Genomic DNA, 18,372 nt, shown 5'->3' with positions numbered 1-18,372 from the left:
GGCCTTAATCGCGCCCTGATTACTACTGATGCCTCACTTCGTGATCCATCCATCCTTAGGAGTAATCATACCGATGCTAAGAAAATAGTTATTGGCTCGGGAAGTTTGAAAAATTGCGTCATGGTATGGAGGACCATCTGATAACTTCCCGCATTTGCCAAGCATCTGTTCACCGTTGTCAGATGTGATAGAGCGAAAAGTAATTAAGGTAGAAAAGCAAACGACTGGCGCAGCCTCAGATGCGGGATTGCGATTGCAGCATGTGGCACATCGTACCTACGTAAAGTACCGTCCGTGTCTCCTTCACCTTTCTCGAACACTCGTTCTATTGTACTCTTGTTCACTCGAACACGATCGTGCAGCATCGTGATTCTGGAGGACTATACATACTTCTCTAAACCCTGCTTGATAGTGGTTTAATGCAAGTAAAACAATCTAGAAAACGTGTTTACGGCTCTTACCGTTTTAGGTGGGTGGAGGGTGGGAGGATACCCTGTGCCATTGGTGGTATGATGTGATATCCTACACTAATCGGTATATATAGTGACCACGTGGTGAACTCATAGGCGTAGATATGAGCCTACGTGCTTTTTGCTGCAGTCTAGAGTGGCTTATCCAAGGCGCATATTGCTTTACCAGTCATACGCTCGCTCAGCCTGGTGTCTTGAGCGTGGGTTGTTGGTGTTGATATACTGTTTGCCTTACCTTGATCCAAACGTAGGATATTTCACTTTGCAAGCCGGAGGCCTCCCATAATAGAGGACCCACATTAGGAGTTCAGGAACGCTGACTGCATGGTTCGGCGCTAGTAGTGAACTGTGGTTCGGTGTAGTCCACCCCACTCTTTCAGCCCCAAGTCTGATAGTTTAGCCCTAGAGCCCTCTAGATCCAATTATTCTGGCCCCCAATCTCGGTACTTGATTTTCCGTGTCCATTCAAATTACCATTCCTGCACATCCCCGTAAAACGGTTTTCCCAACAAGAGGCATTATGAATTTTATTTTTATATTGGAATACTGACCGACTATCCTTGCTACATTATGCACATGTTTCAGCCTCGTTGTTAACATTAATATGAATTTTGCAAAGTTCATCGTTCAGCCTTGCCAGTCAGAAGTATAATATCGCTGAAACTGGATGCATGCTTTATGCCGCAGCCTGCTGCCTCAAGATATGCCTTCCCAGCGTGGCCCTGCTACTTTACTAACTACTAGTCGATGCTTTGTGATGACGCTATGATCTATGCACGATGATTCTTTGTTAGTTGGATAAAGTAAGTACAGACGAATAGTAGTGGCCACACCATGATCTAGGACCCGGAAGCACTCGAGGTTCCGCGGTGGCTTTGACTGGCTGGGGAACAAGACGTGTCGCCCGACCCCGCTTTCCTTTATGCCAACATTCGAATAAGATCAAATAACAGGTCTATCAGCTTTCAGCCCTCACGCATCATTTCGTAAGAGGACCATATTCCTGTGAGGATATTGGTGTTCTTGCACTATTGTGGCTCAAACATTTGTCTACACGTGAAACCCTGTGTTGCCTGGAGGCCGCTCGGTACGCCATACTAGCAGCATCTAGTTCCATCTGGAACAAGGAACAGTGTCTCACCGCTCACTCCGTCATACCTCAGGACTGAGTACCGAGAATGGTAATCAACCAAATATCAGAAGTAACAGGCAGCAGTTTTGGTAGAAGTATTCGGTATAGATCTTTGTGGTTAACCAGTTAGACAAATCTGTTGTACGCCGGATGGTGGCCTGGAGAAACCCGAGAGAGTCCAATAGGCAGAGAGCAGTATGACTTGACTATTACGGTCGGTGAACATCATCACTGTTGATCCCGAGGAGTGATATCAATGGCAGGCGCATGATTTGATATAGGCGTCGCCTACCTCATACTTGAGTGTCGTACAAATTATCAGGTGGTGTCTGAAAAGAGGGAGTCCTTTGGCTGAATCTAGCAGAGAAGCTGATGCGTTTGCTGCCGTGTCGCGGCCCCATGGTTCGACCGGTATCTTCCTTCTACTTTGGATGGTTCGTCATGATGGAGGGCTGAAATCATTAAAGGTCCGAATGATGGCAGTCTTACTATTTGATATCGTACGTATGTTTGCCTGAAATTCCACCGGGAAACACCGGCTCACATGACTGGAAATCGACCGCACTTCCAGAGCACAAAGTCTCTCCACATGTACGATATGCTAAGTGCGGGAGTCGCCACTCGGGAGATGTTGCATTTGCAATATATGCGGACGGGTGCCTGCAGATGTGATCTGTAGCAATGTCGAAAGTATGATGTGTCTCGTTCTCATGGGTTCAAAGCGACCTGCGTTCCGATCATTCCACTACCTATGCTCTTTCTACCCAGTCCTTGGGCTTATGATTGTGTTTCGTTACGCGCAGGTGAGATGTAGCCATCCAACTGGCGAAGACGAAGGTGTGAAGCAGCTCGGCGGTATCAGTTGTCCATGCAGACAGAGTCTTTGAGCCTACACTACGTAGTATTGAGATGCGGGAGGTAAGTGGGGCAGAACGAGATAGGCACTCCATTGTCCTCAGAGCCTCAGCAGGCACCCATCACCAAAACATATATTTAGCAGGGCGATGCCCATCATATTTTGCCTTACTACAGAGTATTGCACAGGAACAAGGCAAAACAAATCTCCTAGCTGAAAACCAGGACCAAATTCATGTGTAGCGCGGGAGCCGACAGGGGTTGGTATGTGCAGGACAGGGGCTAAAGGAGGACGCACCTCATCCGGTGCAATTCGGTAGCGCCCTGTTGCCTGTTTGCCTTCTTTGCTGCCTTGTTGCCTGGTGGCGTACAAGAGCCGCGATAGGTATAGATGATGCCCTCTCCATACGCTTCAGCTGAACAGCATCATGGTATTTCCATAGCTTCACGTCATATAGTGTCTCTTTTAACTTGTCGGCCTCATCACACGCGCGATCGCTGTCCCTGTCGTCTGAAAGACCCTCCCAGTTCCAACCGGATCCTCTGCGTCTTTCCTATTTCCTTCTTTCTGACCCTCTAATGCCCCGAACTGGTCCATGTACGATAGTACGCGAATTCAAGGCCCAAATTTGATTCCAATAAGCTCATAAGTGGGATTTGGGACACCTCTCGAGTGCGCGCAAACGCTTGGGCATGTGGGAGGGGTATTTTCGGCCACCAATCACCATACGTTCAAGATCGCTAGACACACGCCAACTTCGCAGACGAAAACACCAATCCGAAAACTACACGTGAAACAGCTAGCCACAAAATGAGCGCTGACGGCTTTCATCACACCACGTACGCCAAGACGCTGAGGAATCAGAAAGGGCGGGCTGAGCTGGCAGCCTCTGAGCATCTGTGTCCGTATCCGGATCACAGGGGTCGGGTGTTCCAGAGCTTTGGCCAGCTGTACGATCATGGCAAGGCGGAGCATTCTGCGGACTTTGACGGATTAGACCCGCAGCAGGCACGGGCAAAATTTCGCATGTTAGCTGCCGAGTTGAAGTAAGCACAAAGAAAGTTCAGCCCCGACATACCATGTCAACATCTGACATTGTTAAAAGGACGGAACATTCATCCATTGCAACTGCAGGCGACCACTCTGCGCCGGACATTGCAACCCTTACCTTGGGCCCGGGAAAAGTGTCTATTCCCAATTCATCTCCATCTGGACGCAAAAGGCCAGCAGAGCATGAAGCCTTTGGTCATCGGGGGAAAACCCCGTCCGGCCTTGACATTAGTGACTCGGATTATTCAAGAAAAATTCCTTATCGTGTTACTTCGGATAAACTAAGATCAGAATCGCCAGACCCGCGATTCTTTAATCCTAAACAAAATGCCAAAGGCACCTCGTCGCCTCATCGGTCCACGCCTGAACCATCCAGCGAGTGGTCAGCCGAAGCGACAAAGAGTACTAAGCTCCAGTCTCCTCAACCTACATCCCCAGTTCGTACACAACCACGGAGCACACAAAAACCACAAATTGCTCCCCGCCAACGCAATCTTACTAGTCATCCGCAATATGATGAGCGGTACCCTGACCTTCTGCTACAGCCGGACTCCCGTCCAATATCACAAGAGCAACTTGCATCCGAGGTCAAATCTATCTATGCTGGCCTTGCGATGGTTGAAAATAAGTGTATACACGTTGATCGTGCCCAAGCAGCGGCTGTACAGGACCCTAATACAAAGCTACCCCCTGATCACTGGCAGGCATTGATAGCTTTACACCGCACCCTCCTACATGAGCATCATGATTTCTTTCTAGCTAGTCAACATCCTTCCGCTTCTCCAGCGCTTCGTCGCCTGGCAGCTAAGTATTCCATGCCTGCACGTATGTGGAAGCATGGCATTCATTCCTTTTTGGAGTTACTTCGGCGGCGTCTTCCCGACAGCATGGATTATATGCTAGCTTTCATATATTTGGCGTATCAGATGATGGCGTTACTTTACGAGACAGTTCCTGCATTTGAAGATACTTGGATCGAATGTTTAGGTGATCTGGGGAGATACCGTATGGCTATCGAGGATGAGGACGTCCGTGATCGTGACACCTGGGCTGGCGTAGCACGATCCTGGTACACGAAAGCAGCGGACAAAAACCCAATCGTTGGACGTTTGTACCACCATCTGGCCATTCTAGCGAGACCCAATGCCCTCCAGCAGATCTACTACTATTCCCGGTCTTTGACTTGTGTCAAGCCCTTTGGAAGTGCGCGCGAGTCAATCCGGACTCTTCTAGATCCGGTAGTTGATCACAACACCGCTAGTCTCCCGCACGCTCTTCCCATCGATGTCAGCTTCATCAAACCCCATGGTTTACAGTTTGTAGGACGTTCGGTCAAGGACGATGGGGCGTCGGAAGAATTCTTGAAGGCTAAGACTGAATTCGTGGGCAGCTTGGATAGCTATATCAGTCGAGTTACGGCAAGGTGGAAGGATCAAGGCGTATGGGTCGCCGTCACGAACATCGCGGGCTGGTTCGAATACGGTATGGACCTGAACCCTCTTCGCCAGGCATTCCTTTCTCAGTTACAAGAGAAGGAACAGAATACTTCGTCTACCACTGTGAAGGACGACATTCGGGCAACAGCAATCTCTGGTCAAGAGGAAATACCGCCGCCCGCCTTGGTGCCAGGAAAGATCACAGAAGAGGTGTCAAAATTCGTTGACCAGCCAGTATTTCTGAACGCCAAAGCTCTGACACACGAAGTCTTTATGGTCGCGCTCCAACGCCTGGGCGATAAGAACGTGCTTTCGCACGTAAACATCATGCTTGCTTTCACTGTGTCATTTGCTTCTAACCCATACGTTTCTGATCTAGTAACCGATATGCCTTGGGGTTTGATCGCCACTGCCCTCAGTGCATTGGTCAAAACCGAGATTCAGGCGAGATCTCAACCACATACCCAATCAGGGAACATCGACACCATAATTACTTCCAGCATCTTCCCTGATGAAGGTGAGAGAGTTGACGAACTACCACTTCCGGAAGACTACCTCACACGAGGTTTGATCTGGACTCATGGCTACTTTCCTAAGAAATGGTTCGAAAGGGAGCGTGATGAAGAAGAACGATACCTTGAGCCAGCGAGCACTGTGAAGAACCGTATAGAAAGAATTCTGAGGCTAGGATTCCGAATATCTCAGGTTAGTCCATTTCGCTCTCTTGTACTACATTTTCTAACCAAGACGATGTGTCGATGTAGCTCAATCAAGGGATTAAATACGACAAAGAATCTCACATGTTCGCTGTCCGCGATTCATCTTGATAGCACTAGCCATCGCACACATCTTATTTTTTCTTTACTTGCACGCCATCCAGGACTCATTCCTCCTTTGCTTCTTTTCGCGTCACTTCTCGTTGCCTCCAGCAATCTCTACTCTCGGTTGCACATGGGCAAAACGCAGCAGCCAAAGGTTTGTCAGACATCTGGTCCTTCGGTCGCGTATTTTCTTGGCATAGAATAGGGAAAAGGCGTAGGGAAGGGATTGAGAATGAAACAAGCCCAAGCCCAACGACACACGACACCAATTCAATCATATCAAAGAACCTAAAACCCAAAGAAATCGAATTTGGGAAAAACAAGTCAACCCAGGAAAACGGAACATCAACCACGGAACGCATGCTCTTCATGCGAACAAGCATCCGTCCACTTCCTGAACACCTTTCTTCATTTCGGTCCTTGGGCCGGAAAAACACTTTCACAAGTACTCGCTTCGACACAAAAACACGTATATAAAACACCATGCCTCTAGATTACATATACACACAGATATATATAACCCCATACGTACATTAGTAGAAATCAAAAACAGCCCCCCTTTTCACATACTCCTCCATAACTGCTCTCCTCATCACCTCATCATACATGCTAAAATACCGCACAGATTGAAAAAAAAAGTCAGTCCCAGCCGTCGTTTCCACGCTGCCAATACACACTTACCGAAAATATTCACTCGGTTGGTATCACGCCATCACATTCCTATACAAGTTCACCGGTACTAGATTCCATTTTAGAAATGGATAGTCGACAAGATAGCCATTGTATCATCATTCATAGTGCTCGAATCAGGCGTAAGATATGAGGACGCATAAGCAGTTTTCTTCGACGCACCTTGAGAAATACCACAACACCATGAACCTGGCTATTCATCATTGACTCTAGCAAAGAAGTTTACAGAATCTTTGCGGTCTTTAAACTAGCTCTCCTTAGTACATAATGGATGCGCTGACCAAGCCAAGGGATCCCCCGGCATTCTTCGTAATGTCAATCTGACATATTAGTCTCACACATAATATCATTGAGGTCAACGACTCGATAGTGAAGCTACGCGATACTACGAGTCGAAAGATACATAAACCTTCATCATGCATAGGTGAGCAAAGAAGCCATACTAAAATCCAATATAATCGCAATTCAACATGAAAACATGCACGCCATACGTCACCCTGCTAAAATTACGGAGATTGGAAATTTCAAAAATCATCATTGTGCCCATGAAATAGAAAGAAGGGGATGGTTTCAAGAATGTCATTCAATGCACGAACTATGCTCCTTGGCTGTTTACACGCATGTAGAAAGCCTTCAAAATCCTAGAATTACAATTCCCCTTCTTTCCCTGCGCCACATGCTCCCCTACGGCTCATGTGCGGGGATGTCTAAATCTCGTAAAAAAGGGAGAGCCTTTATGCTGTCCTGGCGACAGGCTTCTTCTCACCACCCATGTCGTGCTCAGTGTAGTAGAAGTTCTCCTCGGGAATGCGTCCCCTCAGGAACTCAGGCTCGGAGCCGCGGACATAGATGTCCTCGTACAGGACCTTGCCGGTGGGCTCGGGGGGAGCCATGTTTTCCGCCTCGGCAACCTCAGCATCGACGTCAGAACGGGCCTGCTTGTCGATGGACTTGAGCTCCTCCTCGGACGTGACGCCCCAGTCAAGGAGCTTCTGCTTGAGGCCGGCAATAGGGTCGTTTGTGCTGCGCATACGCTGAATCTCCTCACGGGTCTATTAGGTGTTATTAGTATTTGAAGCATACATCACACAGTAGATAAGCTTACTCGGTATGTGGTTCCGGGGTCCGACATGGAGTGTCCTCCGTAACGGTAGGTGACGTATTCGTAAACGAGGGGACCCTTGCCAGCGGCAGCGTACTCCTTTCCGTACTTGACGGCGGCCTTGACGGCAAGGACGTCCATGCCGTTGATCTTCAGACCGGGAATGTACTGACCACGCTTGTAGTAATCGGTGAGGGCAGATGAGCGGTTGGCAGCGGTACCCATACCATACTTGTTGTCTATGCTCAGTTAGCAAACTTCACATGTATTTGCGGGATAGTTTACGCACTCTCGCAACCGAAAATGACAGGCAAGTTCCAGAGCTTAGCCATGTTGAAAGCCTCGAAGACTTGACCCTGGTTGGAAGCACCGTCTCCGTAGAGGGCCAGGGTAACGTTCTTCTTATTGGTGTACTGGCATGCGAAGGCGATACCAGCACCAACGGGGACCTGAGCACCAACGATACCGTTTCCACCGTAGAAGCCGGGGGCGAACATGTGCATGGATCCACCCTTTCCGTAGGCGATACCCTCTCTCCTGCCGAGCAATTCACCGATGATGGACTTGACGGTCGCGCCGCGCATCAGAGCGAAGCCGTGGCAACGGTAGGCGGTGATGAGATGGTCGGCGCGTTCAATGGCGTGTTCGATACCGACGGCGACGGCCTCTTGACCGGTGGACAGATGGCAAAAACCCCGAATCTTCTTCTCCTTGTACAGCCTGTCAGCGGCCATTTCCATGCGTCTATTTCCCGCGTTAGAATGCCATCACATGTGGAGATTTTAGAATTCCGGGACTCCATACCGGACAGCGACCATGTCGTAGTACATCTGCTTCAGCTCCTTCTTGGTGACGTCCATGGTGTATGGCGGCGGGTCGAGTTCATATGTCTCGAATGCCTCGTCCGAGAGGCGGATCTCAAAGGGCTTGTCGTCCTCCTGCGAGCGGTTAGTAACCCATTGCGTACTTGTAACCCGCGAATTGGCCGTCGGGGAGAATTCCTTACTGAAGGCACATTGGCCGGGTCGGTATGGGATGAAGCGGCGTCGGTGGTGACAGACCTGAAGGCGGGGCGCGCAACAGGGATGATGGCATTGCGCCTCAAGGGTGAGGCAATGCTCCGCCTAATTGTCCTGGACAGCATTCTGGAGGGCGAGCAGGATGGACGAGGGGTGAAGTCGGGGTTGACTGCAGTGGTGGTGTTGATTCGAAAAGTTGCTCAGCTCCGCCAGCTCGGGGATCCGCTTTCGCGCTAAGCGATTAGGCTCCGCTCAACGCCAATTCTGACCATATCCCGATCTTCTCCGACCCAACAACATCTCAGAGCATGCAGCCTTATGAACATTGTCTTGATGACCATTTTTAGAATCACCATTCTCTGCGCAGTCATCTCTGTGCTCTTTACACATTGTCAATTCATTAGCGACTAACACAACCCGCTACATCGCAAATTACGGATATGCGAGGACATCAGCATTGTCGCCCCCATCAATACGAAAAGCAATGATCCGAGTGCGCCATCCGAACGGAAAGGCAGCCTGTATAACAATCTTATGGAAGACAAGATGAAATTGGACGTGTACAACTAGAAGATTGCAACGCAACAAATGTCATGGCCTTTTCCTATGTAAGAAATTTTATCGGATTAGCCCGTGCCTTTTCACAGATATTCAGGACCTAGTCCGTCGTTACTTTGCGTGCATGTTTTACACACTCGTATGTCACGTGGAAAAAGGGCCTGCTCTGGCTCACCACCTAAACTTTGGATGACCTCAATATCACACTAATCGAATACCCAGAAGCATGCTCAACAAGCATTCGGTTGCCAATCGCTTTAAACGTCCAAGGCGATTTAATGAAAAACCCAAGAGGAAGGACAATACTATGTAATTGCGGAGGCCGAAGGATCACATCCTTGCACCTCTTCGCATTCTCCCTAAGGTAAAGGACTTCACAACAATGCTCAAGCGCTATAGTGTGCTGCACTAGACTTGTCTCATAGAACCGATACTTTTTGAACATTCGGTAAAATAATCGCAGTTTGCCTCCTCTCTATCCTTGAGTTGAGTTCCCGGTTTTTCATGCCAATGTTTGGTCCTTCACTTTCGTTACCTGAGACAGTTCCCGGTCAACACATCCGAAAGCTCATGGCCAATCGTTTGATCGTGCATATCGCTGCCTTGCTCAGCCTCCATCCCCCTTTAATGACGGGTATCTCACCGCTTTCTAGATCTTTAAATGTTCACCAAATACTGCCTGCTCTTCGCTGCTCTTCCCCATACCAAACTTACTCGTCATTATACTGTTTTGATACCGACTAACCTCAACCTTACATCATTTCAAGCATATGGCACACAGTTTTCATCCCGCCCGCGATCGCCCAGTATTCGAGCATGAAAAACTCGACCACAACAAACGATCGATTCGGTTGTTCAAAATCCTGCCTGAGCTCTCATACGACGGTCTCATCCAATGTGAATTGTGGCACACCACTGTGGAAGACGAACATGACTGTCTTTCTTACGTATGGGGTCCAGAGGGAGATGAGCAAGAAATCTTGGTCAACGGCAAAAGCTTGCAAGTCCGCAAGAATCTATGGACTTTCTTGAATACAATTCGCCCAAAGTATGCCATTTCGCAGCGCGCAATTTGGACAGATTACATTTGCATCAAACAAAACTCTCGTTCAGGACACGGTAAGAGCTCGAACTCAGAGCTCAACCACCAAGTTGCTATGATGCATAAAATTTACTCGGGGGCCCGAGAGGTTGTTGGATGGCTAGGCTACAGTGATCGGATAGAACGAACCTTCGTATTTTGGCGCGAGTTGAACGCCTTGAAACCCGAGACATATCATGACACCCTAAGGATGTGGAACAATCATCTCAGCAAGCGAAACAAAGAGCTGAAGAAAGACTGGAAGGAGCTAGCGGGGAATTCATACTGGAAAAGAGCATGGATCACACAAGAGATACTCTCTGCAAGAAAGTTCAGGCTTCTTGCCAACAACTCGGAAGTCGAGGTTGGTAAGGTTCCTGGGATCTCGAAGCTACTACCTCGTCACAGTCTATCATATATCCACCCCCAGGTTTATATTCGGATGCAGACTTTCTACACTTATCTGGGAGCCTTGTGTGAATCAGTGAAGGTCGTGGGTAGCCGTTTCATTTCGCTTTTCCACTTGCTGCCTGGGAGAGAGAGTGAGAATCCCCGAGACCGTATCTATTCTCTCCGCTCCATTGCTTCGGATGGAGCCTCTATTGCCGTTGATTACGACAGTTCCGATAAAGAAGTGCTGTTCCAACTTCTCGAAATCTTCAAACACTCCTTGTGCCCATGCTTCGTAGCTTACATGGTACAAGCTCTTGAACTCGAAAACTGCCAAGAAATTTTTGATGCATCAGAGCAGAAGAGGTCTTTATTCGAAATAAAAATGAAAGAGTCATTGACGACTCGCATCTCGGGAGCCTCATCCCACTCTCAACTCGAACCTTTGTCAACATATTATATTCGGGATCTTATGACGTCGCTAGCGTCAGAGGTTCGCTTTTATAGCCCTATTGACTGCATGAAACGCATGTACTTGAACATTAAGCGATTCCGGGGTCACGACGGCAAAGAAAAGCACGCCATCAAGGCGAATCATCATGAAGATTGGGTTGAAGTGCCTTCCACAAAAACAATCAACGAACTCGACCTCTGCGAACATTCGGAGCAAGCAGTATACTATAACTGTGCGATTTACCTTACAGCAGGAGTCCTGATAAGCCTCCTTCCCATTCTTCTCAAAGAGCCCGGATCAAAAGATACATATAGACTATGCAGAAATGCACGAAACGCCGTCGGTACTGACTCGTCCTGCAAGATAGTCAGCAGCACAGCGTCACAGGAACGGGATCCCTGTTGCTCGAAGGAGAGTTGTCCAAACAAAGTATGCATCGAAGTGTACCAGCTAGGTCTTTCGAAGCAATACATAGAATCTGAAATCCAACACGGTAAATGGGCGGCTGATCCGGCCATCATAGAAAGGTTCTTGAGCGAGGATGCACCGTGGGTACCTTCGTACATCAGGGATCCAAGTTCTTCCACAATCTTTCCACAGCTGTTCGCCGACGCCGGCACACAAAGAGGTCCCAAGAAGAGAAAGGCGTCGTCATCTTGCGATTCAATGCGCGTCCGGAAGCACTCATCTTGCTGTCTTACAGAGTGCGATGATGAAATACAGGAAAATGTTTCAAACAGGTCATACTTTGGTGATCTTCTGGTATGCTAGTGCAAACACACCTAACCCGTTCCAATTCATCATTCTGGTTTGCGAAGCCACAGACGATTCGAGAAGCGCAACGTGCAAGACAAAGATGATTGGGAAACCGATTTTCCCCAGGGATGAAGATTACAGCTGAGAATAACATGCATGGTGGGCTCGAGCACTGGCAAGTTACTAATACATATATACAACGATGCTTTTATCTATAAACTATGCTGTAGGAGGATCGATATGCTGCGTCTGGCTTGCGAAGAATTCCTTCTGTGCCAGACACCTCTCACTAGTGCACTTTGGACACCGGAGAGTCATCTGAGGGCTGCAAGCCTGACCGCTTTGCAAATGTACTTTGGCAATGTCCGCTAGTGCTTCGATGAAGACACGGTTGTCGTTCAGACTGTCTACACGCTTGACACCCTCGTGACCTTCAGCATCTTCACCAATGACCTCCTTGTCGAGTTCGTACAAGGTCTCGATGTGGTCGCTGGTGAATGCAATTGGTACCAACAACATATCTGTTTGGCCCTTCTTCATGTACTCCTTAACAGTGTCTGAAGTCTGCGCGCCGAGCCATGGCTGAGGTCCGACCTGTGACTGCCATACAAGGCGGTACTTGTACTTCATACCCAGGCGCTGCATGACGGCGTAAACGGTGGCAGCGACTTCGGAGGGATATGGGTCACCGCGATTTACGACGGTCATCGGCAGACTGTGTGCGGAAAAGAGAATGACAACACCATCTCTCCGCTCTGCAGGGTATTCGGCGAGTTTCTTCTCGATGAGCTGTGCAAATGCCTCGACAAGACCTGGGTGAGCAGGCCAACGATCAATAACACTCCATTTGATCGCACCCTCAGGTTCGACATCCTGTCCAGTCTCCCCACCTGCACGCTTACCCTCCAGCCTTGTCCTCCACTTCCAGAGTTCGTTCAATGAAGAACCGGTAGTAGAGCACGAGTATTGTGGGTATTGCGTGAAGGCGACAGCGCGACCACCCTTGCCACTTCCAAATCCATCTGCCAGCAGCTGCTTGTAGGTGTCTTCAGTAAGAGGGTTGGCGTAACGGAACGCGACGTATGGTTTGTGCGGCGCTGTCTCGGGTGAAGTCTTATCGAGAATCTTGCACATCTCTGCAGCTTGGTATTCCGACCACTTTCTAATCGGCGATCCTCCACCAATCTCGGCATACTGTTTTTGAATCTTGGGCGTTCTTCTCCTTGCAATATAAGGTCCGATGTAATTCTGGAGGGGTCCGAGGGGAATCAAGTCTTTGTCGGCCTGTCCAAGTCAGTTTAATGCCATTGACAAGTAAGTGGAAGCCATACAAACAACATGCTCAAGAAGCCATGAACCTCATCGGTAGTGGATGGTCCTCCCATGTTCATGAATACCATAGCAGTTGGGCCTTTTGCTCCCGGCGTAACCTGCGTCGGGGCGACGGTGGCATTTCCTCTTCTCCATTGCGCACTGTATGACGAAAGGATGGACGTGGCGGGTGTGACGGAAGTTGCATGCTTTGCAGCGCGGGAACAAGATATCCGCAGAGCCATTGTGGAATTTAAAATGAGAATGAAGGCGGCTTCTCGAAGTGATGTACTAGACTGCTAGAAGGCCAGAACACCAAAATGAATAATGTCCGAGCAGGAAAAGCTTCGACCAATAATCGCAGCCTCTTTGGTAGTGATGACGATCGAGGCTATGGATCGGCTGCTCGGAGAAGCCCCACTGTGGCTGTATGTCACGTGTCGTCGCGTCGGAGCTAAGGCGCGTGCCTACGGTTGCCTGGGGTCGTCCCGCCGCCCCAACTTGAATGCGACAATTGTAAAAGTTTGTTTTTATACCTTCAATCCGCCGCTTTGCAGAAGTAGTTGTGAATTAAGCAAATCGCGGGAGTTCTTGGCTACAATAACAGGGCATTTCCACCTCTATTTGACCACAGCTCTCCAACATGGCGGACCCCCAAGACAGCCGAGCAGGTGAAGAGGAAGAAGACGAAGACGAAGAGGAGATTGATGATACTGTGCGGTCAATTGATTTTGGGTATTTCTGGAGTGTACTGATATAACGTAGAGTTACAAGACTATCAAAGATGCTGTTCTCTTCGCCATCCATGTCAGTCCCAGTATGCTTGAGAAGCCGCCCAAGTCAGAAGACAAGAAAGCGGAACGCGACTCACCAGCCTCTGCCGCTCTAAAATGTGCCTACCAATTAATGCAGCAGCGCATCATCTCAAATCCAAACGATATGATGGGCATACTGCTGTTTGGTACAAAGGAAACGGACTTAAAGGACGGCGACAGTACGTTCCAACACTGCTATCTCTTAGCCGACCTAGATGTTCCATCAGCGCAAGACGTTAAAAGACTGAGAGACATGGTCGAGGACGAGGAAGAAGCCGAAAAGATTCTCAAACCAGCAAAGGATGGAGCCAGTATAGCAACAGTGCTCTTTTGCGCAAATCAAATCTTCACCACCAAAGCACCAAACTTCTCGTCAAGACGTCTGTTCCTAGTCACCGACAACGACTATCCGGTCAAGGCTAAAGCAGATAAGGATGCTGCAGTCACACGAGCCCGCGATCTATACGACTTGGGCTGCACCGTTGATCTATTCCCCATTTCACAACCAGATCACAGCTTCGATAGATCACGCTTTTATGATGATCTTGTTTATCCGACATCACCCTCCGACCCAGATGCACCAGTCGCTATACCTTCTACCACGAAAGTTGCGAAGAGCGGTGAAGGCATTTCTCTTCTGAAGCAACTCATCTCTTCAATCAACTCGAAAGCCACACCTCGGCGTGCTCTATTCTCATTGCCTCTGGAGTTAGGTCCTGACTTGAAGATTGGTGTGAAGGGATACATCCTGATCAAACGCCAGGAGCATGTCAAGTCATGCTATGTATGGGTCGGTGGAGAGAAACCGCAGATAGTCACGTCTTCAACTACACACATGGCCGACGATACTGCGCGGACCGTTGAGAAGGCTGAGCTACGGAAAGCGTACAAGTTCGGTGGTGACGCTATAACGTTCACACCCGAAGAAATCACGAAGATACGGCAATGTTTCGGTGAACCTGTCATACGTATAATTGGCTTCAAACCTCTTTCCAGCGTACCCATCTGGGCGAACACGAACAAGTCAACGTTCATTTACCCATCAGAGGCAGACTATATCGGCTCAACGCGTGTCTTCTCTGCATTACAGCGGAAGCTACTGAAGTCCAAGAAGATGGGTTTAGTATGGTTTATTCCACGACGTAACGCTGCGCCTACCCTAGCAGCACTCATTCCAAGCGAAGAGAAAACCAACGAAGAAGGCGAGCAAGTCATGCCACCTGGGCTCTGGCTCGTACCCCTTCCCTTCGCCGACGACATTCGCCAGTTCCCTACACCTCCCGAGGAACCCCTCAAGACTACCGACGCCCTAACAGACAAGATGCGCCTCATCATCGAGCAACTCCAACTACCAAAAGGCATATACGATCCTTCCCGATATCCTAACCCCGATTTACAATGGTTCTACCGGATTCTACAAGCACTCGCATTAGAAGAGGAATTACCGGAACACCCAGATGACAAGACGATCCCGCGCTTCAAGCAAATCGACAAGCGTTGCGGCGAGTACATTGAAGACTATGGCAAGGAGTTTCAAGAAGTGTACGCTCAGCAACAAAAATCTGCGCTTGCACATCGTACCAAGCCTACTGCTAAGAAACGTCCCGGTAGAGCCGATGCTGACGTCGAAGAAAAGAACCCGGTGGCTAAGCGGGTCAAGAAGGAGTCTAAGGGTGCAGATGGTGGTGACGAAGATGGTGGCATGACAGATCAGCAGATGGCGGATATAAATAACAGCGGCCAAATTAGTAAACAGACTGTTGCTGTGTTGAAGCAGTGGCTGGGTGCTAGGGGCCAGAGTATCGCGGGGAAGAAAGCAGATTTGTTAGAACGGGTGCAGGAGTATCTTGACGGGAAGGGACTTTGAGGTTGAAATAGTCTGTATCATGAATATGCGAGGCGTTGAGGTGTGTGGATGGGGATACTCTATTGATTCATGAGCATCCGGAATCATAACGTAATCTTGCTCTCTAGGAAACCGTAGGATATGTAATTTCAGCAATCCGACGCTCCTATCATTGGAGCCTTGCCCATCTGTTCTTTATTCAACACTCATATTTCTAGATGATATCATAAGCCAATCATTTCCGTTGGATACTTGCTCAACCCTCTCCACCACTAGCATTCTCATCCTCAGAATCCTCTTCAAAGTTGCGCTGCACAGACTTATCTTCACGCTTCCTCTTGGTCGCCTCGATACCTCCAGACGTCAGGTACAGGAACTGCGGATCTTTGTAATTATCCAAGTGGGTAAAAAAGGTATTGAACCTAGTCTCGTTAGCACCCTAAGTCTATTTCGGGAAAGAAAAAGATGAACATACTGATTCCCTTGCGCCTCCTCCCGGAAAATCCTCTGATAAATCTCCCTCTCCTTAAATTCCTCAATCTTATCATTGTACTTATTGAAATCGATGGGATCGCGAGCATGCTGTTTGGCAAGTTTGGCGTTGTAGGAGTCGAAAACAGGGCGCTCAAGAAGTAAGCCCAAGCCCGGTGCTTTAGGAATACGCACGACCTCGTTGCCGAAGCTCTTGTCCATGATGGCGGGATCAGTACCGCAGCGAACTGTTAGGGCAGCCATGCCGACCATTTTGCGGATCTGATGCATCATAAAGCTTTGACCGTGGACTTTGAGGCTTAGCCATTCGGTGTCGTTGATGATGATGGGTTTGGGTGCGACTTTGAAGCTTTTGATGTAGCGCTGGGCGGATTTGTCGTTGAACTTCTTGTGGACGGTGTAGTTGTGGTATTTGTGGGTTCCGAGATACTTGTCGAGTGCGGCTTGGACGCGCGCTTGTCGCTCGGGAGAGATGCGGTAGGCCTTCTTGATGTCAATGTAGGCCTTTTTGAGCGTCTTGATGGCTTCTTCAAGGACAGGCTGATTCACGACGCCTTCGGGCAGAGGGCGCGTGCCGTCGGTGGAGTTATTGAGAGTGACGTTGGGTTCGTTCTGCTTTATCGCGTCGATGGCCTGCTTAACCTCATCTACAGGTTGTTCACTCGTGTTGGTCTCGTCTGCATCTGGCATTGCAGTCTCCTTAGCAGCTTCGGTGGTCGCAGGTTTCCCTTTATCGGGCTCATCGTCGATTGAAGCGTCGATTACGGGGTCTTGACCGGGTTGCGCATCGACAGCGTCAACGTTGTAAAGTGCTTCTAGAACGAGCGGCTGTATTGAGTCATCCAGAGACTCTAAGATAGGTTTGATGTGCTTCTCCTCGACTTCGGGCCAAAAGTCTGCGACCTCGGCTTGCCTCTTACGGTACCCCTCTAGATCGTTCTCTATCTCTGCATACTCTTCCAGCTTCTTGCCCAGGTAACTGGAAGGGTGTGGTGGGAGGAACGAGTGCGTCGGAATAAGGTATTCGTACCATCTCGAGTCGCATGCCTGGTAGCAGCTGAAGGAGCCGATCGTTCGCTGGATACCCCAGACCCTGATCTGGTCGGGCAAATGACTGTTGATCTTTTCGAGAATATCGTCATCCTCGATGATCAATTTCAAAGACACAACGTTGCCGGCAGCGTGTACACCCTTGTCGGTACGAGCGCAACGCACAAGGGACGACTTTTTGGGGTCAGATGCGTTCGCCTTGGAGATTGCGCCGGCCGCAACGAAAGCGTTGAACAGATCGCCTTCAATCGTCTTCTGCTTGTTGTCGATCTGCATGCCCTTATAGCCAGTGCCTGAATAACCAATCATGACTGCGACTTTGCGCTTCGGCCTGCGCTCCTCGGCTTCGAGCTCTTCAGCAGGAAAAGCTGCGGGTAGAGCTGGTCGCTCATTTTCACCTTTCTCGTCCTGCTCTTTATATTTGGCTTGCTGTTCGGCATTGCGATCCCGTCGATCTAATTGGGAAGAACTTGCTTAGTTAGACAGGCCGACTGATGTTGAAGAAAATCGCTCACTTATGCTCCTTACGCCCCATATTTCTCTTCTTATTCGGACGGCTTCCGTGCTGTTGGCGTCCACCACCTCCCCGCGCAGCATTTCTGCGATCGCGATCTGCCCATTTGCGCTTCTTGTCACCTCGGTCGCCATTCGACGAGCCGTGGTCGCGGCGGGGGCCTTCGTTGTCAGACATGGTCGCAGAATACTCCTGGAAAGCTTGCCCCAAGATAGGAGGCAGCTGGTCATGGAGTAAGGTATTTGGTGAAGGAGTCTGCTGCTGCAAGTGAATGAACAATTGTGGGGTCGCAGTTTACCATTTTCTTGAAGCTTCAGGCTTGGCGCGGCAGGTACGACTCACCGCCCGCACCACCGCTTACTCTAGCTTTCTGCCTAAGACATTACAGCTTCAGCTCGTCTTCTCATCCACCCTCGCGCTGTCACGTCAACTCGCGTGCGGACGGTCGTTACAAAGAGTAGAGAGGGAGCCGGCTGCCCCGACACGTAAAAGGCTATACCCTCTGAACCGCATCGTCGGCGCGTTGATC

At 49.3% G+C, this 18,372-nt stretch overlaps 6 protein-coding genes across 6 annotated transcripts; 3 read left to right on the top strand and 3 right to left on the bottom strand.

The window, feature by feature from the left end:
• Window positions 1–3,268: 3,268 nt before the first annotated feature.
• COCSADRAFT_26869 (uncharacterized protein) lies at window positions 3,269–5,771 on the top strand (the record flags this gene model as incomplete). Its single annotated transcript, XM_007702144.1, has 3 exons — window positions 3,269–3,504; window positions 3,564–5,649; window positions 5,709–5,771. 3 exons carry the CDS (start codon window positions 3,269–3,271, stop codon window positions 5,769–5,771), a joined length of 2,385 nt encoding a protein of 794 aa, XP_007700334.1.
• Window positions 5,772–6,900: 1,129 nt separating this feature from the next.
• COCSADRAFT_190762 (uncharacterized protein) lies at window positions 6,901–8,762 on the bottom strand. Its single transcript, XM_007702421.1, has 5 exons — window positions 8,564–8,762; window positions 8,362–8,495; window positions 7,847–8,301; window positions 7,561–7,796; window positions 6,901–7,507 (listed from the first exon to the last, which is right to left on the bottom strand). Exons 1-5 carry the CDS (start codon window positions 8,699–8,701, stop codon window positions 7,190–7,192), a joined length of 1,281 nt encoding a protein of 426 aa, XP_007700611.1. The 5' UTR covers window positions 8,702–8,762; the 3' UTR covers window positions 6,901–7,189.
• Window positions 8,763–9,904: 1,142 nt separating this feature from the next.
• Window positions 9,905–10,996, top strand: COCSADRAFT_91025 (uncharacterized protein; the record flags this gene model as incomplete). Its single annotated transcript, XM_007702420.1, has 1 exon — window positions 9,905–10,996. A coding segment is annotated over one exon (1,092 nt), but the record flags the coding sequence as incomplete, so codon positions are not given.
• A 941-nt stretch (window positions 10,997–11,937) lies between these two features.
• COCSADRAFT_181773 (uncharacterized protein) lies at window positions 11,938–13,487 on the bottom strand. The gene is made up of 2 exons (XM_007702419.1): window positions 13,147–13,487; window positions 11,938–13,099 (listed from the first exon to the last, which is right to left on the bottom strand). The coding sequence occupies exons 1-2, from the start codon at window positions 13,369–13,371 to the stop codon at window positions 12,035–12,037; spliced, it is 1,290 nt and encodes a 429-aa protein (XP_007700609.1). The 5' UTR covers window positions 13,372–13,487; the 3' UTR covers window positions 11,938–12,034.
• A 146-nt stretch (window positions 13,488–13,633) lies between these two features.
• Window positions 13,634–15,808, top strand: COCSADRAFT_190760 (uncharacterized protein; the record flags this gene model as incomplete). Its single annotated transcript, XM_007702418.1, has 3 exons — window positions 13,634–13,841; window positions 13,892–14,120; window positions 14,148–15,808. The coding sequence occupies exons 1-3, from the start codon at window positions 13,770–13,772 to the stop codon at window positions 15,806–15,808; spliced, it is 1,962 nt and encodes a 653-aa protein (XP_007700608.1). The 5' UTR covers window positions 13,634–13,769.
• Window positions 15,809–16,043: 235 nt separating this feature from the next.
• Window positions 16,044–18,020, bottom strand: COCSADRAFT_90927 (uncharacterized protein; the record flags this gene model as incomplete). Its single annotated transcript, XM_007702417.1, has 3 exons — window positions 16,044–16,209; window positions 16,263–17,798; window positions 17,845–18,020. The coding sequence occupies 3 exons, from the start codon at window positions 18,018–18,020 to the stop codon at window positions 16,044–16,046; spliced, it is 1,878 nt and encodes a 625-aa protein (XP_007700607.1).
• Window positions 18,021–18,372: the final 352 nt, after the last annotated feature.

This window comes from Bipolaris sorokiniana, assembly GCF_000338995.1.
Source record: "Bipolaris sorokiniana ND90Pr unplaced genomic scaffold COCSAscaffold_8, whole genome shotgun sequence".
Classification (NCBI taxonomy): Eukaryota; Fungi; Ascomycota; class Dothideomycetes; order Pleosporales; family Pleosporaceae; genus Bipolaris; species Bipolaris sorokiniana.
The sequence above is the reverse complement of the archived record's forward strand: the minus strand, read 5'-3'. Positions and strand labels throughout refer to the sequence as shown.